Here is a 25,433-nt window from a genome sequence, read left to right on the forward strand (position 1 = left end):
TATATCTCGAATGTAATTATATTTTGACTTTACTGCACTGGCAGAAGTATAAACAAGTGAACAAATACACTTATTCAAGATACATTCTCTTAAAGCAAGTTTAAATATATTCAATGTTGTTTCTCAGGTAAATGTATCGTTTTAAGGATTTTTAGATATTTTGAAATGTAAAACAATACAAAACACTTGATAACAACAGAATTTTTTGCAGTGAATTAAACAATGAAAAGTCATTTTTTTTTCCCTTTAATTCAGTGAATGTCATTTAGAGGTATTTTTAAATGATGATTTTGTTGGGGGCCTGGGTAGCTCAGTGAGTACTGACGCTGGCTACCACGCCTGGAGTCACGAGTTCGAATCCAGGGTGTGCTGAGTGACTCCAGCCAGGTCTCCTAAGCAACCAAATTGGCCCGGTTGCTAGGGAGGGTAGAGTCACATGGGGTAGTAACCTCCTCGTGGTCATTATAATGTGGTTCTCGCTCTCGGTGGGGCGCGTGGTGAGTTGTGCGTGGATGCTGCGAAGAATAAGAGTGAAGCCTCCACACGCGCTATGTCGCCACGGTAACGTGCTCAACAAGCCACGTGAAAAGATGCGTGGACTGACGGTCTCTGACGCGGAGGCAACTGAGACTTGTCCTCCGCCACCCGGACTGAAGTGAGTAACCGCGTCACCTAGAGGACCTACTAAAGTTTTTTTTTTTATATTTCGTTAAAATCCCGCTTAAAATGACTCAAACACACATTACTCCCGTAGGCTATCATTGTAAAATAGGCAAATGCTTGTCAGAGAAATGGCGGTGGGGCAACAGTTGCTAAAACAGGATTGGTCAGAAATGCTTTTAAGGCGGGGCTTAGCAAAGGGTCAATTGCAAAATGGATTGCTGTGAACTGTAGGTCAAATTTTTTATAATTATTGAACCAGGTTATACAGTATATTGAATTATTGTTCTCTCTCTTTTTGATATTTAGCAAATATATTTGTATATGTGATTCATTTGTTTAATTACTTACCTTGGCATACCATGTAATTAATTGAATTAAAAATTGTAATCGATTGACAGCCCCAATAAAAACTCTTTATTTTAGCTATTCTGCTTGGTGCCGCTAGAGGTGCAGAAGTAACACATTTCATCCATAAATAAAATTATTTTAAATAAAATCTTTTTTTTACATAACAGTAAATAATTAATAATTAAATTAAACATTTAAATTAAATAAATTATTTGTTTCTTTTGATTTGAGAATAAAATGATTAGGACACTTTCTTTACAGGTTTAGTGAGAATCACCTACTTGTCATGGAATTATGCTAAAGTCACAAAAAAGAAAAATGTATTAATTGTAAGAATATAATTTCTTAGGTTGTCTTTTCATTTTAAGGTCAAATATAACCCAGACCTGTTGTTGACAGGTTTTGAGATTCACTACTCATTCAAATATTTTCACCCTCACAGAGGTGTCAAACTCTTATACTCTTTCTCATCCTTGCATGATGTTATCTGATATATCAGATCACACAAAAGATAAAAGGCTTGCATTAAGCATTTCATCATCATCCAATACTGACTCAACATGCTGTGATGTTTCAACAGCAAACAATGCAACTGCTAAACATTGCTTAATTTTTACCTTTGAATACCACAGAGCAACTGCACTTCCAGTTTTTGCATTTCAAAGAAAGCATTTAAATAGCCTGTTTTGCCATGTTTGTCTAATTCGTCGCCCTCCAGTAATGTCACACCATTAGACACTTAATTACTATGACACTGGCCGTCTCTACTGAAGCTGACACAAGCTTGTTAAGCAAAACATATGTGAATGATGTTCTGCAAACATCTGTGCTTAGAACCATCCTGATAGTCATCTTGTACTAAACTGCAAAGTGCACAATATCAATCAAATGAATGGGATCGCAGACAGGATATTAAGGCCAGCTGTCCTCATGTGACCCATCCGCCTGGAGAAGAGAGTGTAAGGAAATCGCTCTCCTCATATCAAGGTTTATGTATTAACTCATGTTGCTCCATAATCATGGAGGCTAGGATATTATGAACAATAATTGACTGCTTGATAAAGTAAGCATCGACATTAACATTGCTCATACTTGGGTTTAAGGATTTTTGAACAAATCCTAAGAAATAAACTTTTGGGCGTAATTCATCCTGCACCATTTGTGCAATGGTCATGAATGATACCTCAGATCAGAGCTTGTTGATGAGGTGCATTCGCTATTACTTCTTTTAGTGATCAGACTTCAAATTTCAACTGGCAGACAATAAAACAGTCGGAAAAAATCCCATAGACTTGTGCCGAGTCATATCTAAGGATTAGAATACCATACACAACATTTACATGCACTTTAAAAGTATATAATTCAACAATAATTAATCTTTTTAAATGACACATAAATGCTTTGGTCCTAGTGAAATCATACCAGTCAGATGTTTGCAAAGTCAGGCTAACAGACCTGGATTATGTGAATATGGCTCAGCTTTGTTCAGCATGTATACAAGTTAATCGGACCTCAATTGGCCTCGGCATTGTGCTCATGCTCTGAAAGACAGAAGAGAAGCTTTGAGTGTTATCTTAACACTTCCTAAACTGACATCCTTCCTTTGATTACACATTGTTTCATGTATACATGATCAGACCTATGAAGACTGTAGCTCGACAATGCAAAAACCGGCTGTAGCTCGATTATAACTTCGAAATGTAAACATACTGATTTAGGGTTTTTTAGGGTAGTGCAGAGTGCATCACCTGCACAAGTGGTTTTGTGATGGCAAGCGCAACACTCACATGAAACTAGGGGTGTAAATCGTTTCATCACGATATGATCTTGAATCAATACTCTTGACCTCCGATCCGATATTTGCAGATACTTCAAAGTCTGCCGCGATATGATTCGATTCAGGGTCCTGCGATCGATATTCCGATATTATGTGCCTATTTTACACAATCAATTACATTTTTGCCCTCAAATGCAACCAAAATATAATTTCATTATTTAATTCAGCTCTCTGTATCCACATTGGGACATCCACAACAAAATAAGGTAATTCAGATGTTGAAAAAAATGATACAGATAAATAATATAAAAAATTATGTCACATACAAGTGATCATCACTTATTTGATGACAGCTAATTTTTCTGTTTAGTCCAATTCAAAATACTTACATACCCATGACTTGTTTCCAACTATCTGTGCTATCCGTGGTTTCCTTGGCTACAACTTCCACAGTTGTAATGAAAAATTAGTTTACAGTTAACTGGGATAAATGTTAGTAAGGGTGCTGATGTGTAGATGTGTAAAGTCTTATAACTGATGCTGGAGCTGAGCAGGTGTTTCTCTTTCCCTCGTTAATGCTGTTCAGAATGTCGGCGTTGTCAAGATGTTTCACATGGTACATTAATATAGCAAATTCTAATGTAAAATTAAAATGGGTCGCGTGCACAACGATATCGATGGAAGCCCAAATTAATCGCGCATGTGAGCCGCTCTGCGTTTGTCACGAGAGCTCACATTTTAAGGAGTGCCAGGTTGATTGAGCATCTATGGGATGTGCTGGACCAACAATTCCGATCCATGGAGGCCCCACCTCGCAACTTATAGAATTTAAAGGATCTGCTGCTAACGCCTTGGTGTCAGATACCACAGGACACCTTCAGAGGTATTGTGGAGTCCATGCCTCGCCGGTCAGAGCTGTTTTGGCGGCACGAGGGGGACCTACATGATATTAGGCAGGTGATTTTAATGTTGTGGCTAGAGCCCGACCGATATGGGATTTTTGAGACCGAGACGATACCAATTTTAGAGGGGGAAAATTCACCGATATGGTGGTCGATATAGCTAATTTTTGAGCTGGAATGAAAACAGACATTTTCTATGTGGATTGTGCACTTATTTCATAAACGAGTGAAATGACGTTGCAAAGGTACTCAGAAGGCTGCTTTCTTAAACAAATAGTTTTATCAAAGAATATTTGACAATATTATTATGTTGGCTTGACAAATCCAACATACTGATCTACTACATAAGCTTATTATTAGTGGTGCTTGCGCAGCAAAGCACCACTATTGTAATCTCATATACTTATTATTATTCTTCTTATTCCGTACAAAACTTCGGCACCTAACTCGTCCCGCGCTGTTTGTAGTAGACGCATGAATTAGGTGTCAAATCGACCGGCCTATTGACAACACCTGTGCTATGACTTTTCTAAGGGATTGGGGGTACGGTGCACCCCTGGGGGGCAAAAAAAAATGTCCAATAGGCATACTATGACAAGGGTCTCGCCCATGAAATATTTTTTTTCCTGCTATAGCAGTCAATGCAAGAAAGTTGTCAAATCATATCTCCCAATCAGAATAACAGAGACATGGGGGTGGGCTCATTTCAATCGGGCTACCAATCAGTCTTTAAGGATCATCTTGGAAATGGTGTAGCCACGCCCTAGCAACATTTACGGCACCCTAGCAACCGCCCCCAAAGACGTCCATTCAAATTGGCTCAGAAGGATATCTTCAGAACAGAGTGTCGTAGACAATTGGGGATTGGCTCTTTTCAGTCAGATTAGTAATCAGCCAATAAGAATCTCTCTGGTCACTGGCTAGCCACACCCTAGCAACAATTCAGAGCACCCTAGCAACCAGCCCTATTGACTTCCATTAAAAATGGCTGAGAGGGATATCTTTGGATCAGAACATACAACAGACATGGCAGTTGGCTTATTTCACATGGGTGAGCAATCAGTCTTCATGTATCCATTTGAAAAACTACTTAGCCACACCCTAACAACCATTTAGAGCACCCTAGCAACCATCCCCACTGACTTCCATTCAAAATGGCCGAGTGTGATATCTTCTGATCAGAATGTCCTAGACACATGTGGGTGCTCTCATCTGATTCGGGCTAGCAAACCATGTTTAAACATACCCTGTGTTTGGGGGTAAAATGTACCCCAGGGGGTAAAAAGGAGGGCAAAAAACTGTACCAAAAAGTCCCATAGGGTACTATGGGAAGAGAATTTTGTTCCTACTATGGTAGTCAGTGCAAGAAAGTTGCCAAATCATATCTCCCAATCAGAATGATATAGATACATGGGGGTGGGCTCATTTCAATTGGGATACCAATCACTCTTTAAGTATCACCTTGGAAATGGCATAGCCACGCCCTAACAACCATTTATGGGACCCTAGCAACCACCCCCCATTAACTTCCATTCAAAATGTCTCAGAAGGATATCTTCAGAACAGAATGTTGTAAACACTTAGGGATTGGCTCTTATGAGTCAGGTTAGTAAGCAGCCAATAAGAATCTCTGTTCACTGGCTAGCCACGTCCTGGCAACCATTTAGAGCACCCTAGCAACCAACACTATTGCTTTCACTAAGAGTGTAATATCTTCGGATCAGAATGTCCAAGAGACATGACAGTTGGCTTGTTTTAATTGGGTGAGCAATCAGTCTACAACTATCAACATGGGAACTACTTAGCCACACCATAGCAACCATTTAGAGCACCCTAGCAACCAAACACCATTGACTTCTGTTCAAAATCACTAAGATGGGTATCTCAGGATCAGAGTGCTGTAGAGACTTCCGGGTTGACTTATTTCACTCAGTATAGCAAGGAGTCATGTTAAGTATCACCTTGGTAACTGCCTAGCAACCACATGGGCTTACTCTAGCAACCAAGTAACAAAACACGTATCTCTGCTCCAGAATATCGTAGACACTTCCGGGTTGTAACGTTAACACAATTGTCAATTGTTCCAGATACTTAGATAATGAAAAATAACTGTATCCAATGTAAACATGAAATTAAATTAAATTGTTATATATAAATTAATTCCAATTATGTAATAAACTTCAAGTACGTGGATGAACGTGGATGAACATTTATGTCCACCACCGCCAATGGTCGAGCCAGCAAGCAGCCATCTAGCAACCACACAAGAATGGCCTGATGGCATGTTTTGCACTGGCAAGCACCATTTACTTATTCAGAAAATTTAGAAATCTAGTATCACTTTGCAGTGTCTTTCTTCTCTCATAATAAAATTATTTCAACTCGAATCTTTATTTTGTGTCCATTTATTTATTTGCCAAGTAGCCATGTAACAAGTGGGAAAATGTACTGTCAGTCATTATAGCAAAATAAACCCACTTCACATTGGGGTTATTTTACGATATGACAGGCTGACTGTAGCTTATATTATCGAATACATCTGGTCAGTTCCTCCTGCTGGGGGGTGGAACAGCCACTAATGTACGGTCAGCGTACATACATTAAAAGCCCAAGGGTATTCTGACGCCTCTTCTAGAGCTTCCTTTCTTGGTTCACCCAGTCTTTCCCATTTCTTGTTGGCTAGTGCCCGACTCAACCCACACATCTCCAAAAGGGCATCGCAGCCAACCCAAACAACTCTCACATCCAGCTTCACATTTAGAGTAATCTCACTACTTTGAGGCAGTTCAGGAGTAAGCTGCCACTTTAAAGTGCATGATTGCTTGCAGAAGCACTGCTGATAGAGAGCAATGAGTGAGGTATTGGTCTGTGGCTTCTCGTCATCTCATTGTGAGGCGTGGGAGTTCAACTAAGAATGAAAGAACTAAAAATACCTCTCCACTTTCTGAAGTAGCCCTCAGTTCACATCACACTAGGCCTGAACTTTATAAAAGCACCAACGCACCCAGAAAATACTGAAAGTCTCTCACGAGCTACAAAAACACACACAAACTTGAGTTAGAAGGGACTGATGTTTGCAGTTAGCCATTAGTAATGTGTTTTTTAGCTAGCTAGTCCCCTACCACTCCACCCCTTTTAAAGGTCACCTCACATAAAGGCAACCACTGTGTTACGAAATTACAATTTCTTCCCTTTAAAGACAACTTCATAATTTACTCATATAGACTATGGCTCAAACTTCCACTCGCAGGGAACACTCAGTCAACACCTAGTTAGTACTGTTGTGACTTTCCATGCCATGGAAAACACAGAGCACCATTCAGCTGCAAGTTTTGCAGAAAAATTTAAATGGGTAGTTGACATTTCAAGTAGTGACAGCAGTGTCTTGCAGTGTGGCATGCTATTTTAAAAGATTTACTTTAAAGGGGTCATGAATTGGAAAATCAAACTTGCCATGATATCTTGACATATAAGATTTCATAGCACTATAAAAACATACTGTATATTTCAAAACCGAAAACTTCTTTGTTAGTCCAAAAAAAGGCTTTATTGAAACCAAGGTGCCAAAATGACTTGTTCTCTATTTCCTCCTCATTAATATGTCATAGTGAGGTATTACATCAGCATAGGCCAGCCTATGCATAAACAGATCAATGCCTACTTTATCGTCGACACTGCTTAGGCCCGCCCACCGCTCTTGCAGTTAGAGTAGAGCGGTGAGATTACTTTTGGAGCAACAGGAGGTGTGTTACGATGGCCACAAAGATGTCAAGATGTTGTGCAGTGCCAGGTTGTGGGAAACTAGATTTCTTGCATTTGCTTCGCAAGGATCCCAACATTAAGAAAGAGTGGCTTACGTTTATTTTTAATGAAGTCCCGGATCGCGTCGGTAAGAACATGTTTGTTTGCTCGCTTCATTTTACCGATGATTCTTTCAAAAACAAGACCCATACAAACAAGTGTAAGTATCCATGTTAATTGTTTTGCTTCGTATGTTACAGACTGTTAGATGTGTGGTCATTTTTTTAACCATCCGAAGTTTTCAAAACAACCCCACATGCGCATAATGGCAGGGGCGTTTACACTTATCCACATGCAAAGATGTTACCCAATCACAGCAGTGGGCGTTTACACTGAAGTCTTCAAGAACACACGCCCCAAAAAACTGAGCATTTGAATCAGAGGCACAAAAACTGGATAGAAAATGACCAACTATTCCTAAATTATGACTACTTTTAATTTAAAAAAAAACACTAACATTATAAGTGGACCTCAAGGAACATTATAAAATAAAATAAAAATCCAATTCATGACATGTTTAATGATGTATGCTGTCTTTATGACCTTATAATTGAGAGACTTCATGGAATACTTTTACTTGTACAATTATTATACTATATAATTGCTGCAAAAAGCTGAAAGGTAATTAAAGGAATAGTTCACCCAAAAATGAAAATTCTCTCAATATTTACTCAACTTCATGCCATGTCAGATGTGTTTGACTTTCTTCAGCAGAACACAAACAGAGATTTTTGGAAGAATATCTCATTTCTGTAGGTCCATACAATGCAAGTGAATGGAGCACAAATATTTGAAGCTCTTAAAAAGCTCACAGCCTAAAAGCAGCATGAAAACAATCCATATGACTCCAGTGGTTTAATCCATGTCTTCAGATGGTAATCCAATCGGTTTTGGATGAGAACTAACCAAAATGTCAATCCTTTTTCACTGTATACAGTGAATACTGAATACAATACTGATTTCTTCTGTTTTTGTGTATATCTCATACTAAATTGTTTCAAAAATTCAAACAAAAACATAAAACAAAGGCAATCTGAGTAAACACAAAATACTGTTTTTAAATGATAATGATATATACCGAAGCAAAAAAGTTATGCAACACCAACTGGGCCTGTGAGGAAAAAGTATCTGCCCTTAGTTACTAAATCCCCAAATCTATGAAACTGCATTCATAATGGGGTTCAGCTGGACTAGACACACCCAGGCTTGATTACTGCCAGCCCTGTTCAATCAAATCAACACCTAAATAGAAATTTTACAGCAGCATGAAGTTGGCTAAAATGTCTCACCCAGTAGCACACTATGCCAAGGTCGAAAGAAGTTCCAGAAATTATGAGGAAAAAGGTGATTGAAATACATCAGTCTGGGAAGGGTACCAAAGCTATTTCAAAGGCTCTGGGACTCCAAAAAAACCACAGTGAGAGCCATTATCTCCAAATGGAGAAAACTTGGCACAGTAGTGAACCTTCCCAGAAGTGGCCAACCTTCCAATATTCCTCCAAGAGCACAGCGATGAATCATCCAGGAATAGGGATGTGTGAGACTAGTCGACTAAACACTTCCGATGCTGCTAGTCAACACTGGAATTACCAGTCGGTTAATATTTCCCCCATTGAACTGATCATAATTTTTACACATTTACGTTTGGCTTTATATTTTTTTTTACAGAGGCTGCGTTTAAATTACGGTCATATTAATGTTACACATTTTAATTAGAATTAATAATACAAATATTATTTTTTAAAAAGTATTTCTGGAGCAGATACAAAGTTTCCTCTCTCACTCGTGGCGTGCGCAGGAAAATGTCCTCTGGCTAGACAAGCAAACTCAGCAAAGTTGTTATGAAATCACTTTGGTGATGGTGCGGGAATCAGATTTCCAAACGTTTGAAAGTCCCTAAGGATGTTTTCACATTCGAGTCTTCTTTACATCTGTGCATGCTTGTATGTTATTTTTCTGCTGTGCAGGCTACATCACAGGCCTATTTTTCTATCCTATGGCTACTTTTTTTTTTCTTACATCGTAACTGTTATTGGTTAACGTTCTTTACCGAACAGCTGTCATATTAGATCAATGGCTATTGCACGATTGCACGACGTAAAATACGTGCAACTTTTCAGCTGATTTTTTTTTTCTCTCGTAGATTTGGCTTAGTCTACTTGTTAATTATTTTCAACAATGTCCTGACTGTTTTAATATGTTAATTAACTTTTACATGGTGAATTCCGTTTAGAACAGGCTGGGTTGCTCTATTGGTCCTGCACTATTCATTCAATGGTTTTCAATAAATACGCCTGTTAAATATTCGCTAACGTTGATTCAGTGAATGCGTGTCATGTTCAGTATTTAACGTACAATGATCATAATGCAAGGCAAGCACATCGCAGATAAATGCCCCTTATCAGTGGAATTTAGCTTCGGATTTGGAATAGATTAAGTATTTTAAATGGGTCGCATAAACACCTTTTTTTGACTGTTTTCTAAAGGTTTGTTTCTTTTTAGACTAGTCAACTTAATTTCAGTTTAAACATCAGTGAAATTAGTCGTTCCCTATCCAGGAAGTCACAAAAAAGCCAAGGACAACATCCAAGGAACTGCAGGCCTCTCTCGCATCAATAAAGTTCACTGTTCATGACTCCACTATCAGAAAGACACTGGCCAAAAATGCCATCCATGGAAGTGTGGCGAGGCAAAAAACACTGCTAACAAAGAAGAACATTAAGGATCGTCCGAATTTTGCCAAAATACACCTGGATGATCCTCAAAGCTTTTGGGAGACTGTTTTGTGGACTGATGAGTTGAAAGTGGAACTGTTTGGAAGACAGGGGTCCCGTTACATCTGCCGTAATTCAAACACAGAATTCCACAAAAAGAACATCATACCTACAGTCAAGCATGGTGGTGGTAGTGTGATGGTGTGGGGGATGCTTTGCTGTCTTAGGGCCAGGGCGACTTGCAATAATTGGTAGAGAACATTTTCTCTACCAGAAAATCCTGAAGGAGAACGTCCGGTCATCAGTCCATGAGTTGAAGCTCAAGTGTAACTGGATTATGCAGCAAGACAATAATCTTAAAGCATAGGAGTAAGTCCACCTCTGAATGGCTCAAAAGAAGCTAAATTAAAGTTTTGGAGTGGCATAGACAAAATCCTGACATGAACCCGATTAAGATGTTGTGGCAGGACCTTAAACGGGCAGTTCATGCTCGAAAACCCTCTAATGTGGCTGAACTAAAGCATTTCTGCAAAGAAGAGTGGGCCAAAATTAAACCACAGCATTGTGAAAGACTGATCTCCAGTTATCGGAAGCGTTTGGTTGCAGTTGTTGCTGCTAAATGTGGCACAACCTGCTATTAAGTTTAAGGTGGCAGTTAGTTTTTCACATGGGTGATATAGGTATTGGATAACTTTTTTGTATCAATATATATATATATTTGAAAACTGTATTTTGTGTTTACTCAGGTTGCCTTTGCTTTATGTTATATCTGGTTTGAAGATCTAAAAAAAGTTTGTTTGAAAATACACAAAAACAAAAGAAATCAGGATGTTTTACTTTTCCCACAGCACTGTATCTTGTCACTGTAGTCTCAAGGCAAGAGTTTGATTCAAGCTCGATTACACTTACTAGTGCTTGACGCTAGGAAGAGAGATCGAGCTTGAAACCATGATCGCCAAGGAGAATGATAATGTCAAGACTTGTAGTGGAAAAGGTGTTGCATACAGTATAGGTCTGTTCTCACCAAAAACCAATTAGATTGCTTGAGTAAACTTATGGATTACTTTTAGGCTGTTATTATGTGCTTGTTAGATCTTCAAAGTTCTGCTCACATTCACTTGCATTGTATGGCACTACAGAGCTGAAATATTCTTCTAAAAATCTTTGTTTGTGTTCTGCTGAAGAAAGTCATGCACATCTGTGATGGCATGAGCATGAGTATGATGAGAGAACTTTCATTTTTGTTGGAACTTTTCCTTTAAAATGGTGAAATATATGTATCAAAATAAATGGTGACCAGTTACAGCACCTAAAATATACACTTTCAACCAAAAATCTCAATAAAAATTATTTTTGTATATAGGCTCCTGCCCATCTCTCGACTACCTAAATGCATTTGAGATGGAAGATTTGAGCTCATCACACTTCGACAAGAAAAGCAGGTTTCTAAAAGAGCCTCACAGGCCATGAGGCCTTTTGGTAAAGGCAAAAGGGACTTGGGTGATATAACAACAGCAGTACAAAAAAGAAACCTTATGGTGACTTTTACGAGCTTGCTAACGAGGCTTTTCTGAGTCTCCATCAATCCCCCTCACCAAACCCAAAGGACACAGATCAAATCCAGAAGCACTCATGCTTCAGTGCAAATTACATCAATTATTGACTTTCCACAAAGCTCGATTTAGCCTTCTGGACAGCACAAATGCACACTCTAAAACTTCAGTGGGGATCCCAGGACCCCACTCAAGTAAAGACATGTTTTCATGCCATTATCAAGCCGAGCACGATACAAGGGATTTTAGAACAAGCAGACAATCGCACACAGAATATGTTGATATCTGGTTGGGAGTCAAAGCAGAGAGAGCCCAAAACATGATATGAAATAGAACAACCGGTCTAGTTACTGTCTCTGGCCCACTCTTAGATCTAACAGTGGAACTGTGGATCCACTCCAGCATACAGTCAGCATGCCCTTAAAGGGATGGTTCACCCAAAAATGAAAATTCTCTCATCATTTACTCACCCTCATTCCATCCCACATGTGTATGACTTTCTTTCTTCTAAAAATCTTCATTTGTGTTCAACAGAAGAATATCTCAGCTCTGTAGGTCCAAACAATGCTTGTGAATGGTGACCAAAATTTCAGCATAAAAGTTATTCATACAACTACAGTGGTTTAATCCATGTCTTCAGAAGTCATATGATAGGTGTGGGTGAGAAATTATAAAAAAAAAAATTAAATCTCCACTTTCACATTCTTGTGATTTTGGCGATTTGCATTCTACGTACATACCGCCACCTACTGGGCAGGGAGGAGAATTTATAGTAATAAAGGACTTAAATATTGATCTGTTTCTCACCCACAGTTGTGTCGCATCTGAAGACATAGATTTAACCACTGGAGTCTTATGGGTTACTTTTATGCTGCCTTTATATGCTTTTCAGAGCTTCAGAATTTTGAGCACCATTAACTTGCATTGTGAGGACCTACAGAGCTGAGAAATTCATCTAAAACTCTTCATTAGTGTTCTGCAGAAGAAAAAGTCATACACATCTGGGATGACATGAGCGTGATACTGTTCCTTTAATAAATGCTTCTCTCTGAGCCAAATTGCCTCCAGTATGGGTGAAGGGGGTGAGCTAACACATGAGGTGTCAGGAAGATCTGATTGCACCTGCTTAGGAGCTGATTGCAAAGTATGCCATGAATCAAACACAAATATATTTACATCATTAACATTCTTTACTCAGTATTCTTACATATATGAATTGTGTGTGCAGTCACAAACAATCAAATAAATTCATTCCACTAGTGCTGTCAGATCCACCAACCAAATGACAAAACAACATCACAAATAGTGTGACCATCACAAACATGCTAAGTTTTATAAAGCAAACAGGCTGAATATCAATGCAATGTGAATGCAATGCAAACACATTTTAACAGCTTTAACAGACCCTCAAACCCCAGAAAATATTTGTATCAGTTCAACGCTGCAATTGTGGTTCCAGTAAGGCATTTGCAATGGACGTGAATGGGGCCAGTCCATAAACATTCAAATACACACCGTTTCAAAAGTACAGCCACATGTGTGCAGTGTGATCAAATTGCTTAGCAGTCTTATCTGTTCAAAGTTTTATTCAATTCTTCCAATTTGTTGTCATGACGATGTAATGCTGGTAAACCTTGTAATCTGGTGAACATCATAAATCTGATTTTATCACACTAAAATGACCTATAGGCTAATAAATGCTTACATATGACTTTTCTTACTTTTGAAATTATGTGTATTTTAACGTTTGTGGATTGGCCCCATACACTTCCATTGGAAGTGCCTTAATGTAACCGCGATTTTTGCTTCATTTTATATATTGAATTATATATATATGTGTGTGTGTGTGTGTGTGTGTGACTGCCCCAGTGTATTTAATGCAGTGCAAATGTCGAAATAATATATACATAATAATAATAATACCAAAAAATTATATATATACATACATACATACATATATTTATATATATATATATATATATATAATGTATAATTATTATTATTATTTTATTATTATTATGTATATATTATTTCGACATTTGCACTGCATTAAATATACTGGGACAGTCTTTAAATTCCCACCATCGAGGTATGCTTACAATGACCAACTCGATTTGACTATCCAAGCCCCTCGTTCTTCGTGGGAATGTTTGGAAAAATACTTTAAGACGACCTTACACTAGCTAATGCGCTATTAGCGGCATTTGTGCAACACGTTTAAATGTAACTAACGGTCGCGACGTTCTAATTCTCAAGGAAGCATGCGGTTACTTTAGCAACAATGTAACGCATCATAGAATCCTCAATACAAAATAACCCCGCGAACAGCCAGCGCGAGTCCCTCCCCACTCCACAATACATGCAGACCCAGTAACGCTGGCTAACTATCAACATTATGCCGATCACTTACCATTTTATTTGCGTCCATAGTTCAAACGCGGCTATGGAAGCGATGGTGAATCGGTTCCCTGGTCAGGAATTAAAATCAGGGGAAGAGATCAGAGGGCGAATCCGCTCAGTGGGGCGGAGGAAGACGGCAAGGTCCGTTAACTCAACATGTGTCCAGGTTTGATATCGAATAGTCCCATATCCTATTCTTTTCCCTGACGTGCTCTTATTTCCCCCTCGTCCTCGCCGCTGGAGAGCCGATTGGCAGATGGCTAGACTTTCATCGTTCGATAAGAACGGTCTAGAAAAGCATTCCCACCCCAGAGCGCGTGTGTTGTAAACAGGTTATTGAACCTTATCTTAGACTCTGGACAAACTATTATGTTGCAGATACAGTACACAACATGAATACTGTTGATAGAGGAGTTTTCAATACACTGATGTCACTTTTTAAAACCTTTGACGAAGGTTTTGACTTAAAAGGACAGTTAGGGAGAGCAAACACAACATTCTTTAGCCCAAATCTTACATCATAAAAAAAAAAAAAAAAAAAGCTGACGTGCCACTGAGACAAAAATATGATTTAAATGAAACACATTGCTCCTAAAGCAAACCAAACTGTACTAAAACTTCACTGTAATGGTAAATTTAGTTTTAAGACAGATGAGTGTCTTAAAGTAGAGGAGTCAGTAGGCCTATATAATCAATAATATGTAGTCTGTAAGGCTAGAATGGTAACATTCTATTTTATATAGTCTTACAGAACAGTGATGTTTTTTTTTTTGTTTTTGTTTTTAGACAAATAGCGCCCTCGTCTGGCTGCTTGTGTGTGACAGGTGCTCATAAGTAACAGAACTGAAGAACAGTTGAGGTTTAATTAAGGATGGTGTTATGTTTAAATATGGACACTAAGACTATGAGATATGTGTGAAGATATATAAATAACGTACTATCATTTTGATTATTATCATGCGGGTAATTGGCAACCAGTCACTACATCAACACTCAGATATATCACACCTGATAGTGACATTTTACAAATAAAACAACAAAGTAACTAGTATATGTACAGTAAATGTTCTGAGCACAGAACTTGGGTGTAATCAGGGCCGTAGTAAGGAATTCTGGGCCCCCTGACTGTAAATTGCTCTGGGCCCCTTACCTATTCAAAAAAATACAGTTTCGAATTTGTTGTGGGGCCCCCCGGACATTTGGGCCCCTAGAATCACTGCCATAAACAAAAACTATAAATAAATAAATTGCAAGTGAAATAGTAGTACCATATAAAACATCATATTACATGTATGACCATAACACAATAAAAAATACCTTGCAAAACATCACACAGCAATAAGGAACATCAAAATAAAAAGTAAAACCTTCAATGTCATGCAAAGTACCTAATTAAAAACCTAGAACAAATAGACTACTATATACAGTGTATATGCATAAAGTATATTTGCACACAGTCACACACACACATATTATATATGTTCATTATACATTAGATATTAGAATGAACGAATATCTCTGTTACAGTATATTGCATAGCTAAATCTCTGCCATAAAAACCATTGCAAAAAAGGACCAAAAACAATCAGTTTAGATTTAAAGTGCCATCCAAAAAGGGCCACAAGATCAGTTGATATGGATATAATATCAGTCAATATTTACATAAGCTAAGCCACCCAAACACTCATGGAGACAAAAAAAAAAACAAAAAAAAAACCCAAAAGAAAATCTCAGAAAAAAGCAGATTCTCCAAACAAAGCATGCTCTTAAATGGGCAAACACTTCCTGGTACCGTGTGGTAGGCCCATCGGGACGGTTTACACTGCCGTGCTTCATTGGTCAAACATATTACACCCAGTGTGACATTAAGGCAGTTGTGTAGTGACACTGCTAATGAGTCACTGCACACACACTATATTTTTGTCCTCTCATACTGACCACAAGCTTCAAAAAAATTGAAGGCATACAAGGCAACACATAAAACACTCCCCAGTAAACATTTAATATGCTTATTGCTCTCTTCAGATAATGTCGTGTGCATACATTTACATACAGTGCAATACATTTTAGAACTCTGCTCTAAATAAGTCCATTCAACCAGACTGAATATGCACCATGTATCAAAGAACACTTACACCTTGTCAGAACCCTGTGACCTTTGCTATTATTTAAAGCCTAAATTGAAAAGTCCACCCCAAAAAATTCAAATTCTGCCATAATTGAATCTCTTTTAAAAAGGACAAAAAAGCATCATAAAAAAAGGTCAATGCTTGTGAACTAATTCCATGTCTTCTGAAGCCATACCATAGCTTTGTGTAAGGAACAGACAGAAATTTAAGTCATTATTCACTTAGAATCTTGCCCTTCACTGCAGCTCTCAAATCTCATTTGCACTCCTGCACATTCAAGTTTAACGCATCATGATCAGTTGTAAGCGAGACCAATTGCATCATCAAGTTTCACTGACGTCACACCTGGTGACACATCTTCACGTGTCATATCTGAATACACATTAAAGAAATTTGAGAGCTCCTGGTCACTATATGCTCGATATGTATATTTCTAAACTTCTCATTCAGTGTTCCATGAAAGACAGAAAGTCATACGGGTTTGGAACGACATCAGAGTGAGTTAATTATGACATAATTGTCATTTCTGGGTGAACTAATCCTTTATAAAAAATTAAAAAAAAAAATATATATATATATATATATATATATATATATATATATATATATATATATATATATATATATATATATATATATATATATCCATATTATCCATGTAAACCATACACAAATCTGAAATGACAACCATCAATCTGTATTTAAAATAAGGATAAGAACACATTCACTGTATTAGATGCATTAATGGCCTGTTTGATGGCAGTATGACCTGAATGCTGTTTCTGGCACAGACATCTGCTTATTTTTTAAACCACAGTGAGAGAAGTGAGGCCATAGAGCCTGCATGTTCTGCTGTCTAAGGGCTTTTCATGCCGTCTATGACACCAAAAATCCCTCCTCTAGATTAAAGAGAGCAGGAGGAGGGGCCTGGGTAGCTCAGCGAGTATTGACGCTGACTTCCACCCCTGGAGTCTCTAATTCGAATCCAGGGGTGTGCTGAGTGACACCAGCCAAGTCACCTAAGCAACAAAATTAATGGTTATACTTTTGAAACTGTGTGTATTTTAATGTTTTTGGACAGGCCCCATTCACTGCATTGCAAGTGCTTTAATACTACAATCGTGATTTTTGCTCCTTTTTTTTTTAAATAAACGAGGGACCCATCAAAATAATTTGTTGTGCTAATCAACATAATGCCACAAATGCTGTTGATTGAGCTTAACTTGAACTGAACTCAGAATGTTCCTTTAAAGAAAGCAGAGAAAGCGAGTGAAATGTTGCAAACAGAGAAAGGAAAGTTACATTTTTGTAATGGGGGAAAAAAAAAATAAATACAAATCACACAGCTAAACTGTGGTTTTAGAAAATAAAATCAGTTAATAATTGAAAAGTTGAATTAAATTGAACAGATTATGTCAGTCGTTGTTGCGTGATTTAAGTCGTATGGATTACTTTTATGCTGCCTTTGTGCTTTTTTGAGCTTCAAAGTTTTGAACCATGATCACTTGCATTGAATGAACCTAAAGAGCTGTGATATTCTTCTAAAAATCTTTGTTTCTGTTCAGCAGAAGAAAGAAAGCCATACACATCTGGGATGTCTTGAGGGTGAGTAAATTATGAGAGAATTTTAACTATCCCTTTAATGCTTTAAAAAATATAATAATGGGACAACAATTATTATATTCATGGAAAGTGCCATTTACATTTAATCATTTAGCAGATGCTTTTATCCAAAGCGACTTACAAATTAAGATCCTGAAGGTACTGAGAAAAAGTAGGATGTTGACAGGAGACAGAGAAAGTAGTGACACAAAGTAGACATCTTGTGCTTAGATAGTAGATTAAGAATGTCTGGGTACGTGCTGGTGAGTCCTGGAAAAACAGAGGGGGTCAAGATTAGGCTCCTCCCCAGAATTCCTCCACAAGTACAGAACCAACATAGGAAGGAACACATTAGACCAAGAGATGCAGGGTCATAAACTTAACTGCTTTAAAATGGGTTAGTTTGATATGGCAGGAGAAGGAGTTACAGGAAGAATTTAGAACAGAAACAGAATGACCCGAATAAGCATTAAAGCAATAGTTCACCCAAAAATTACAATTCTGTTCTCATTTACTCGCCCTAATGAAAACATGTGCAAATGATGGTGGCCACCTTAAACTAATCTTGAACACTGTCTGATACAAAACTTACTGTAGGATGTTTACTGTGCTCTTGACTGATTTGTAGATGACTTATTTTGGCAAAATTCGCTGAACATGTTAATTCGTCCCTGCGGATTCTGAGGCTGGCCAAATGCCCCTTTGCTAGAATTTCAACAAAGGATCCCAGCTAAGATTTCCTCCTCATGAAACCCATGTTAAGTAGATGCTATTCTTCTAACACCCAGCCACAAGGCAAACCATGCTTGTGTCATTACAGAGCGCCACAGTAACATCCTCTCATTTAAAACAGGCTGAACTTACACCCCAGAAGGCATTAATCTAAACATAGCGTTCCAAAGGCAGAAAAGAGATGGGATATTATGGGATCAGACTTCCTTCAGGCAAACTAGCTGATAAGGACTGCTCACAATAGCATTTCCCACTGTGACCTAATAGAATTGTGCAGTTTTAAAGCGACAGTACACCCAAAACATGAAAATTATATCTAAAATGAACATTTTGCCATACACTGAAAGAGAATGGCGACTGAGGCTAATATGTGTTCCACAGTGAAGACTTTAAATGTATGTAATTTTCCCCGTTGTGAAGTCACGGAGCCACACCAGTTAAATTTGCCAAGATAAAGTACATTTATTAGTTTGTTTAGTTATCAGACATAGGAGAGAAAGTGAAATGTTATTTACAATGATGTTATGCGATGGTCTTCGTTGTCTTTTCCATCTTTCTCTTTCTCATCTTTCTCTGAAGAAAATGCAATTGCAGAGTGTATTTAAGTATAACCTAGCAGTTTAAAATAACTTCCCCTCCCTTCATAATGGAAAACACACGTCTCAACTTACACATGCAACACATGCACAACCTATATAAAGCTTACATATGCAACCTTGACTTACACTAGGCTTTAGACATGCCTTGACTTACACAACATAACATAAAGACATAAGTTTAATAATGTAATAGAAATGATCAATAACACTACTAAATGACTATGTATTCTAATAATGATTAATAATGCTAATCAGCATGAACATTTTAGTCTACACACAGAAGAAAGAGAATCAAGAGGGTTTGGAACAACATGTTAGGATATGATGACAGATTTTCATTTCTCATGAACTATTCCTTAATTATTTTCACATACATGTATTTTTGTGCAAAAAACTTTTAGGCTTTATAAATATCTGTCTTGCCTGACAGTTAATGACAGTCAAAGTCTTGTACAGTCAAATCAGTAACACATTTCAGCTTAATTAAACTCAAATGTATTCAATCAAATAGGAGTCAAAAGACAGCTGAGATACTGTGCGAAAAGGAAATGAGCAAACGCTCCAACCAACTGAACTCCCGTGCCTGAGACTGAGACTGACTTGCTAATCCATGTCACTGTCTGAATTAAGCATGCTTGAGACAAACATGATGTGGGAAGTGTCATTGTTACCATACCAAAAATCAAGCAAATATGCGCTGCCGCAACAAATGAGGCATTGCTGTTTCAGACTTTAAACCCACCAGTAGGGCAGTCGACTGCAGCTTCATTCATGTGACCTACATTTCCTGATGGCTCTCTCTGGGTGGGGAGGGGGAAGACCCCCAGAGAAGTGAGAAGAGTGCAAGAACAATATGCATTTCTCCATACTTCACAACACACTTTTAGACCCAAGCACCCAGATGCTGGCTGCATTATTCAAGGCTAGCACACTATTAAAAAGTCACTTACGATAAATACAATATATTGTACTGCCCTTTATTTGTGCTATTCTTTTGGATGTTTTATTTATTTATTTTTTTTTTGGCAATATTCTGAGTAAATTCTAGGGACTGTTGTGCGTGAATATCCCAGGAGATCAGCAGTTACAGAAATACTCAAACCAGCTCGTCTGGCACCAACAATCATCCATGCGATTATCTATTCAGCCAATCGTGTGGCAGCAGTGCAGTGCATAAAATCATGCAGATACGGGTCAGGAGCTTCAGTTAATGTTCACATCAACCATCAGAATGGGGAAAAAATGTGATCTCAGTGATTTGGACCATGGCATGATTGTTGGTTCCAGACGGGCTGGTTTGAGTATTTCTGGAACTGCTGATCTCCTGGGATTTTCACGCACAACAGTCTCTAGAATTTACTCCAAATGGTGCCAAAAACAAAAAACATCCAGTGAGCTGCAGTTCTGTGGACGGAAACACCTTGTTGATGAGAGAGGTCAACAGAGAATGGCCAGACTGGTTCGAACTGACAAAGTCTACGGTAACTCAGATAACCACTCTGTATAAGTGTGGTGAGAAGAATAACATCTCAGAATGTTTTGGAGGCACGAGGGGGACCTTCACAATATTAGGCAGGTGGTTTTAATGTTGTGGCTGATCGGCGTACATACTAAAGGCTGATGGCATGTACCAGAATCCTTGACCATCAAATTCACTCCATCAGTTTCAGTATCTGCATCTCTAAACCACAAAAGCTTTTTAACAGCTGCTTGATACATGGGCATCAGTTTGGAAATACAGGATTCACTCACAAACCATCCCTCTGAAATGAACATGTTTCATGCAAAGAAGTTAAACTTATTATTATACACATTAAGATTCTACCTACCTGCGTGCATACAACTGAATTAGTAAAGGCTTTTTGAAAGCTATAATGGATATTAACCTAAACTGTGGTAGAACTTTGTTCCATCCTATATGAGTGTAACGGTAGCCAGCTGGTAGGTAGCTGTGCAATGTGTAAACCTCACTCCCCTGGCCTCAAGAGGCGCACTAGCAACTGACGCTAGGTAGCCTTTAGCCTCCTCATTAGTGCGCCCGCCTCCCATGCCAGAAACCTGGGTTCGATTCCGTTCGAAGCAGATCGAGCAGGACCGGTTACATGAGCAATATTGAACTTGGACTGAGTGACAGCAACTGATAATAAGAAGGTGTCCATGGTCTAAGGTTCACTGAACTGAAGCTGAATTTAAAAGACTATCAGTAACTGCTCTGTAAACATGATGGCTTGTACATCGCAATAAACATTACTTTTATGGTTTTGGCAAACGTGCATTAGTGCATTGCTTCAGACAACTGAAAAAAGTGTGCATCATAATAAACATGCACACTCTATAGGGTCAGCTGTGATTTTTACAACAGCATTTAAGACAATTACTTGTTTTTAAGCATGCACATAAGTCTGATTTACTGTATCCATTAAATAAAAACAAAGAAAGCAGTTTTGTGTTAACCACCCTTTTCAAATTCATCATCGTTTTAGCTCGCGGTTATCTTTCTGCTGTTGCTGTGAACTGTTTTCAAAGAGCTTGCTGGTGATACATGGGTCAATGGGTCAATGACGTGGTGCTCAGGATCTTTGAAGTTATTCAAAAATAAATAAAAAATGCATTTCATACAAAACAATAATTTGAATACACCTTAACTAGCCTGACTGTGTGAAGTTTTGAAATTACACTAAAAAAAAATAAAAAAAGTCAATTTTTAAGATTTAGGCATATGAATTTCTTAACAAAATTCCATCAAATTGTACTGTTTAATGTTTGAAGGTTTTTTTTTTGTTTGTTTTTGTTTTGTTTTTTTTCATTAAAGATCACTCAGTTCAATTGAATTTTGGTAAGAAATTTAAATGTGTAAATCTTAAAATCAGGCTAAAATATTTTTTTGACTCAGATATTGACATTTTTATGAAAAGGCACATTTGGAGAAAACTTCTTGATATTCATTATTCAAACATTCATACTTGTAAATATATATACAGAGTACCTTGAAAAATGTGTTTAAAAACTTTTTTGAAATGAATGAATTTGCGTATGTTTAGACTCACTGGTATTCAAGATGCAAGGAAAGTAGGCCTATTTTAAAGGGACAGTTCACCCAAAAATGGAAATTCTCTCATCATTTACTCACCCTCATGCCATCATAGATGTGTATGACTTTCTTTCTCCTGCAGAACACAAACAAAGATTCTCTGAAGAATATTTCAGCTCTGTAGTTTGATACATAAGTGAATGGTGACCAGAAATTTTAATCTCCAAAAAGAACATAAATGCAGCATAAAAGTAATCAAAACAACTCCAGTGGTTTAATCCATGTCTTCTGAAGCGATATGGTTGGTTATGGGTGAGAACAAACCAAAATATTACCGCTTTTTTCATATAAACCTTGACAGCAGTCTCCTTGTCAATCATGATTTCAAGCTCGATTACACTTCCTATAGCGCCATCTAGCGATCTGCATATACGTCAAGCACTAGGAAGTGTAATCGAGCTTGAAATTATGATCGTGCCTAGAGATGATGGCAATGGCAAAAAGTACAGGGAAAAAGGAGTTGCATTTTGGTCCGTTTTCACCCAAAACCGATTGGATCGCTTCAGAAGACATGGATTTATCCACTAGATTCAAATGGATTACTTTTCTGCAACCTTTATGTGCTTTTTGAGTTTCAAAGTTTTGGTCACTATTCACTTGCATTGTATGGACAAACAGACCTGAGATATTCATCTAAAAATCTTCATTTGTGTTCTGCAAAAGAAAGTCCAAAACATCTGGGATGGCACGAGGGTGAGGAAATGATGTGAGGATTTTCATTTTTGGGTAAACAAATCCTTAAATCATTTTTTGTATAAAATGCTATTAATGTTTTACAAACATTTAAAAAATCAACATGGAACATAAAACGTTACATTTCTACGAACTTGACACGTTTTATACAAGATGTTCTAAGTATTTCTCATTTTTATCACCCCGGACAACCTTATTTGACAATGATTCACATGCGTGAAAAGATTTGCCCTTTAGTGCCAAGAATTCCTTACCTGACTACGCTCAAAGCTTTCCTTTTCAACTTCCAAACTATTAGCACAGCCAGTGCGGCGGCTGAGCACTTTGGGAATGGGGTTCGGGACTTGCTGCATGGAACTCTTCACGCGATCCATTCTGGAGAGAAAATCCAAACTGCGCGAGCGACCGAGACTTATTAAAGACACTGCAAAAAGACACTTAATCTATGGATGAGCACGAAAATCCGAAGCGCTCGTCGCTCTCACAAAAGGTCATTTTCTAAGTCCACCGCCCAATAATATCATTCCATTGCTATCTGCTGTCTACTCGGGAGCGTGCAATTTATGCGTGTGCGCGCACATTCCCAGATCTATAAACTAGAACCACAACGTTATGTTGCGCGATATACTATACAGATCAGCGAGTATCCCGCGTAACAAGATGAGGATTAAACTCTTCCCAAAGCGGCCACTGTAAACGGCTCCTCCCAGCGGTTTACTGACAGTGACTGGATGAAAATCATTAGCACCCGCCCTTGAAAACAGTTATGTTGACATTTGTTTGGCGGCTGTTCAGAAAACGTATGTCAGTTCTGGTTGCACATACATGATTGTTGTTAGTTTAGGTGTGACATAATCGTTTTACTTAGATAGTAGGTACATAAACATCAAGATTTTAGGTAGAAATGTATCAATTTAGGCATATAAATTGGCAAATATGTGCAAAGTGAGACACTTCTGGAAATGTTACTTTTACTGGCACTTTTAAAATGACCTAAATGCCATATGACCTGATATTAGGCTATACCTTTATAGAAAGCTTAGGATGTCTTCTACCTTATTCAAAAGGAAAAATGTAAAAAAAAAAAAAAAAAAAAAAAAATAATAATAATAATAATAATAATAATTTAAATAAATGGGGAAAAGGGACATTTGAAGACCCTCTTTTGACAAAATCCTAGATTTTTCAGGAAATATTTGTAAAGTAGGACACTTGTATTGTCAAAGTGGAACACATTTCCCCCTCTTAAATAAGACAGACAGGGTCCTGTACTTGAATATAGTTTATTGTAAAAAAAATAAAAGAGGCTAACATAAAGAAATAAGAAATATTCACACGTCAAATCAGCATTGATTAACACATTCAACTTGTTAACTCTCCTTAAAACATCCATTAGGATTATCCATTTGTAATGTTTGTTTTTTTATTTTTATTTATTATTATTATAATTATTAGTGTAAAACATTTTGTAAACAGGAAAAGTTTCTCTCTGAAAGAGATAAACACAGTTCAGTATTTGATTATAGTATTATTATGCTTGCAGCAATATATAGGCTGACAGATTAATTTTAAACCTTAGAAAGCATGTACAGTACTGTGCAAAAGTTTTAGGTACTAATAATGCCATAAATAGTTTTCATTTATCAATTAACATCATACAAAGTCCAGTAAACATAAAAAAGCTAAATCAATATTCGATGTGACCACCTTTGCCTTTAAAACAGCACCAATTCTCCTAGGTATACCTGGACACAGTTTTTCTTGGTTGTTAGCAGATAGGATGTCCCAAGCTTCTTGGAGAATTCACCACAGTTCTTCTATCTATTTAGGCGGTCTCAATTGCTTCTGTCTCTTTATGTATTCTCAGACTGACACGATGTTCAGTGGGGGGCTTTGTGGGGGCCATGACATCTGTTGCAGGGCTCCCTGTTCTTCTTTTCTAATCTTTTCTATTTGTAAAATTTGGGAGTCTAACATATATATTTCCTATTGACATACTAAGCTGAAGATATAAATAACCATCTTAAGACAAATGCTTTTGTGAAACATCTTAAGTGCCTAAAACTTTTGTACAGTTCTGGACTTCCACAACACTAAGGCACAGATACAGCCATCATATTCATGCATGCTACATAAAGATTATAATATCATCAAGAGAACAAATGTAAATAATTAATCTCCCTGTTGGTGCATGTGAACTCACTGCACTGTGCACTGAACTGGACTACACTGCCATATAACCATTATTATTGCTATGTCAGTTAATAAAAACCTAATGATTCATGTTGTCCCAACATGATTTAAAAATGTTCCAAAGAGTATCTTGTGTGCTTCAGTGGAAGTTTCACAGACTTGCTTACTTTTATTTAGTTACCTAGAAATAGTGCAGAATCTTATATATTTATTTATTTATTACATCATAACATTTC

The 25,433-nt window shown here is 37.6% G+C and overlaps 1 protein-coding gene across 2 annotated transcripts in view; it reads right to left on the minus strand.

The window, feature by feature from the left end:
* The window catches only part of hip1 (huntingtin interacting protein 1), an 81,384-nt gene extending 57,805 nt beyond the window's left edge, over window positions 1-23,579 (minus strand). The window contains exon 1 of one of the 2 annotated variants that reach the window (XM_051678979.1): window positions 23,259-23,579. In XM_051678979.1, coding sequence (XP_051534939.1) covers window positions 23,259-23,378 — 120 coding nt within the window. In that variant the 5' untranslated portion in view covers window positions 23,379-23,579. Of the gene's footprint in view, window positions 1-14,168; window positions 14,507-23,258 lie in introns of those variants that run through there. The other variant, XM_051678980.1, reaches the window with a different exon arrangement.
* Between the last annotated feature and the right edge of the window lie 1,854 nt (window positions 23,580-25,433).

The sequence above is a fragment of the Myxocyprinus asiaticus genome, chromosome 39, assembly GCF_019703515.2.
Source record: "Myxocyprinus asiaticus isolate MX2 ecotype Aquarium Trade chromosome 39, UBuf_Myxa_2, whole genome shotgun sequence".
Taxonomy (NCBI): domain Eukaryota; kingdom Metazoa; phylum Chordata; class Actinopteri; order Cypriniformes; family Catostomidae; genus Myxocyprinus; species Myxocyprinus asiaticus.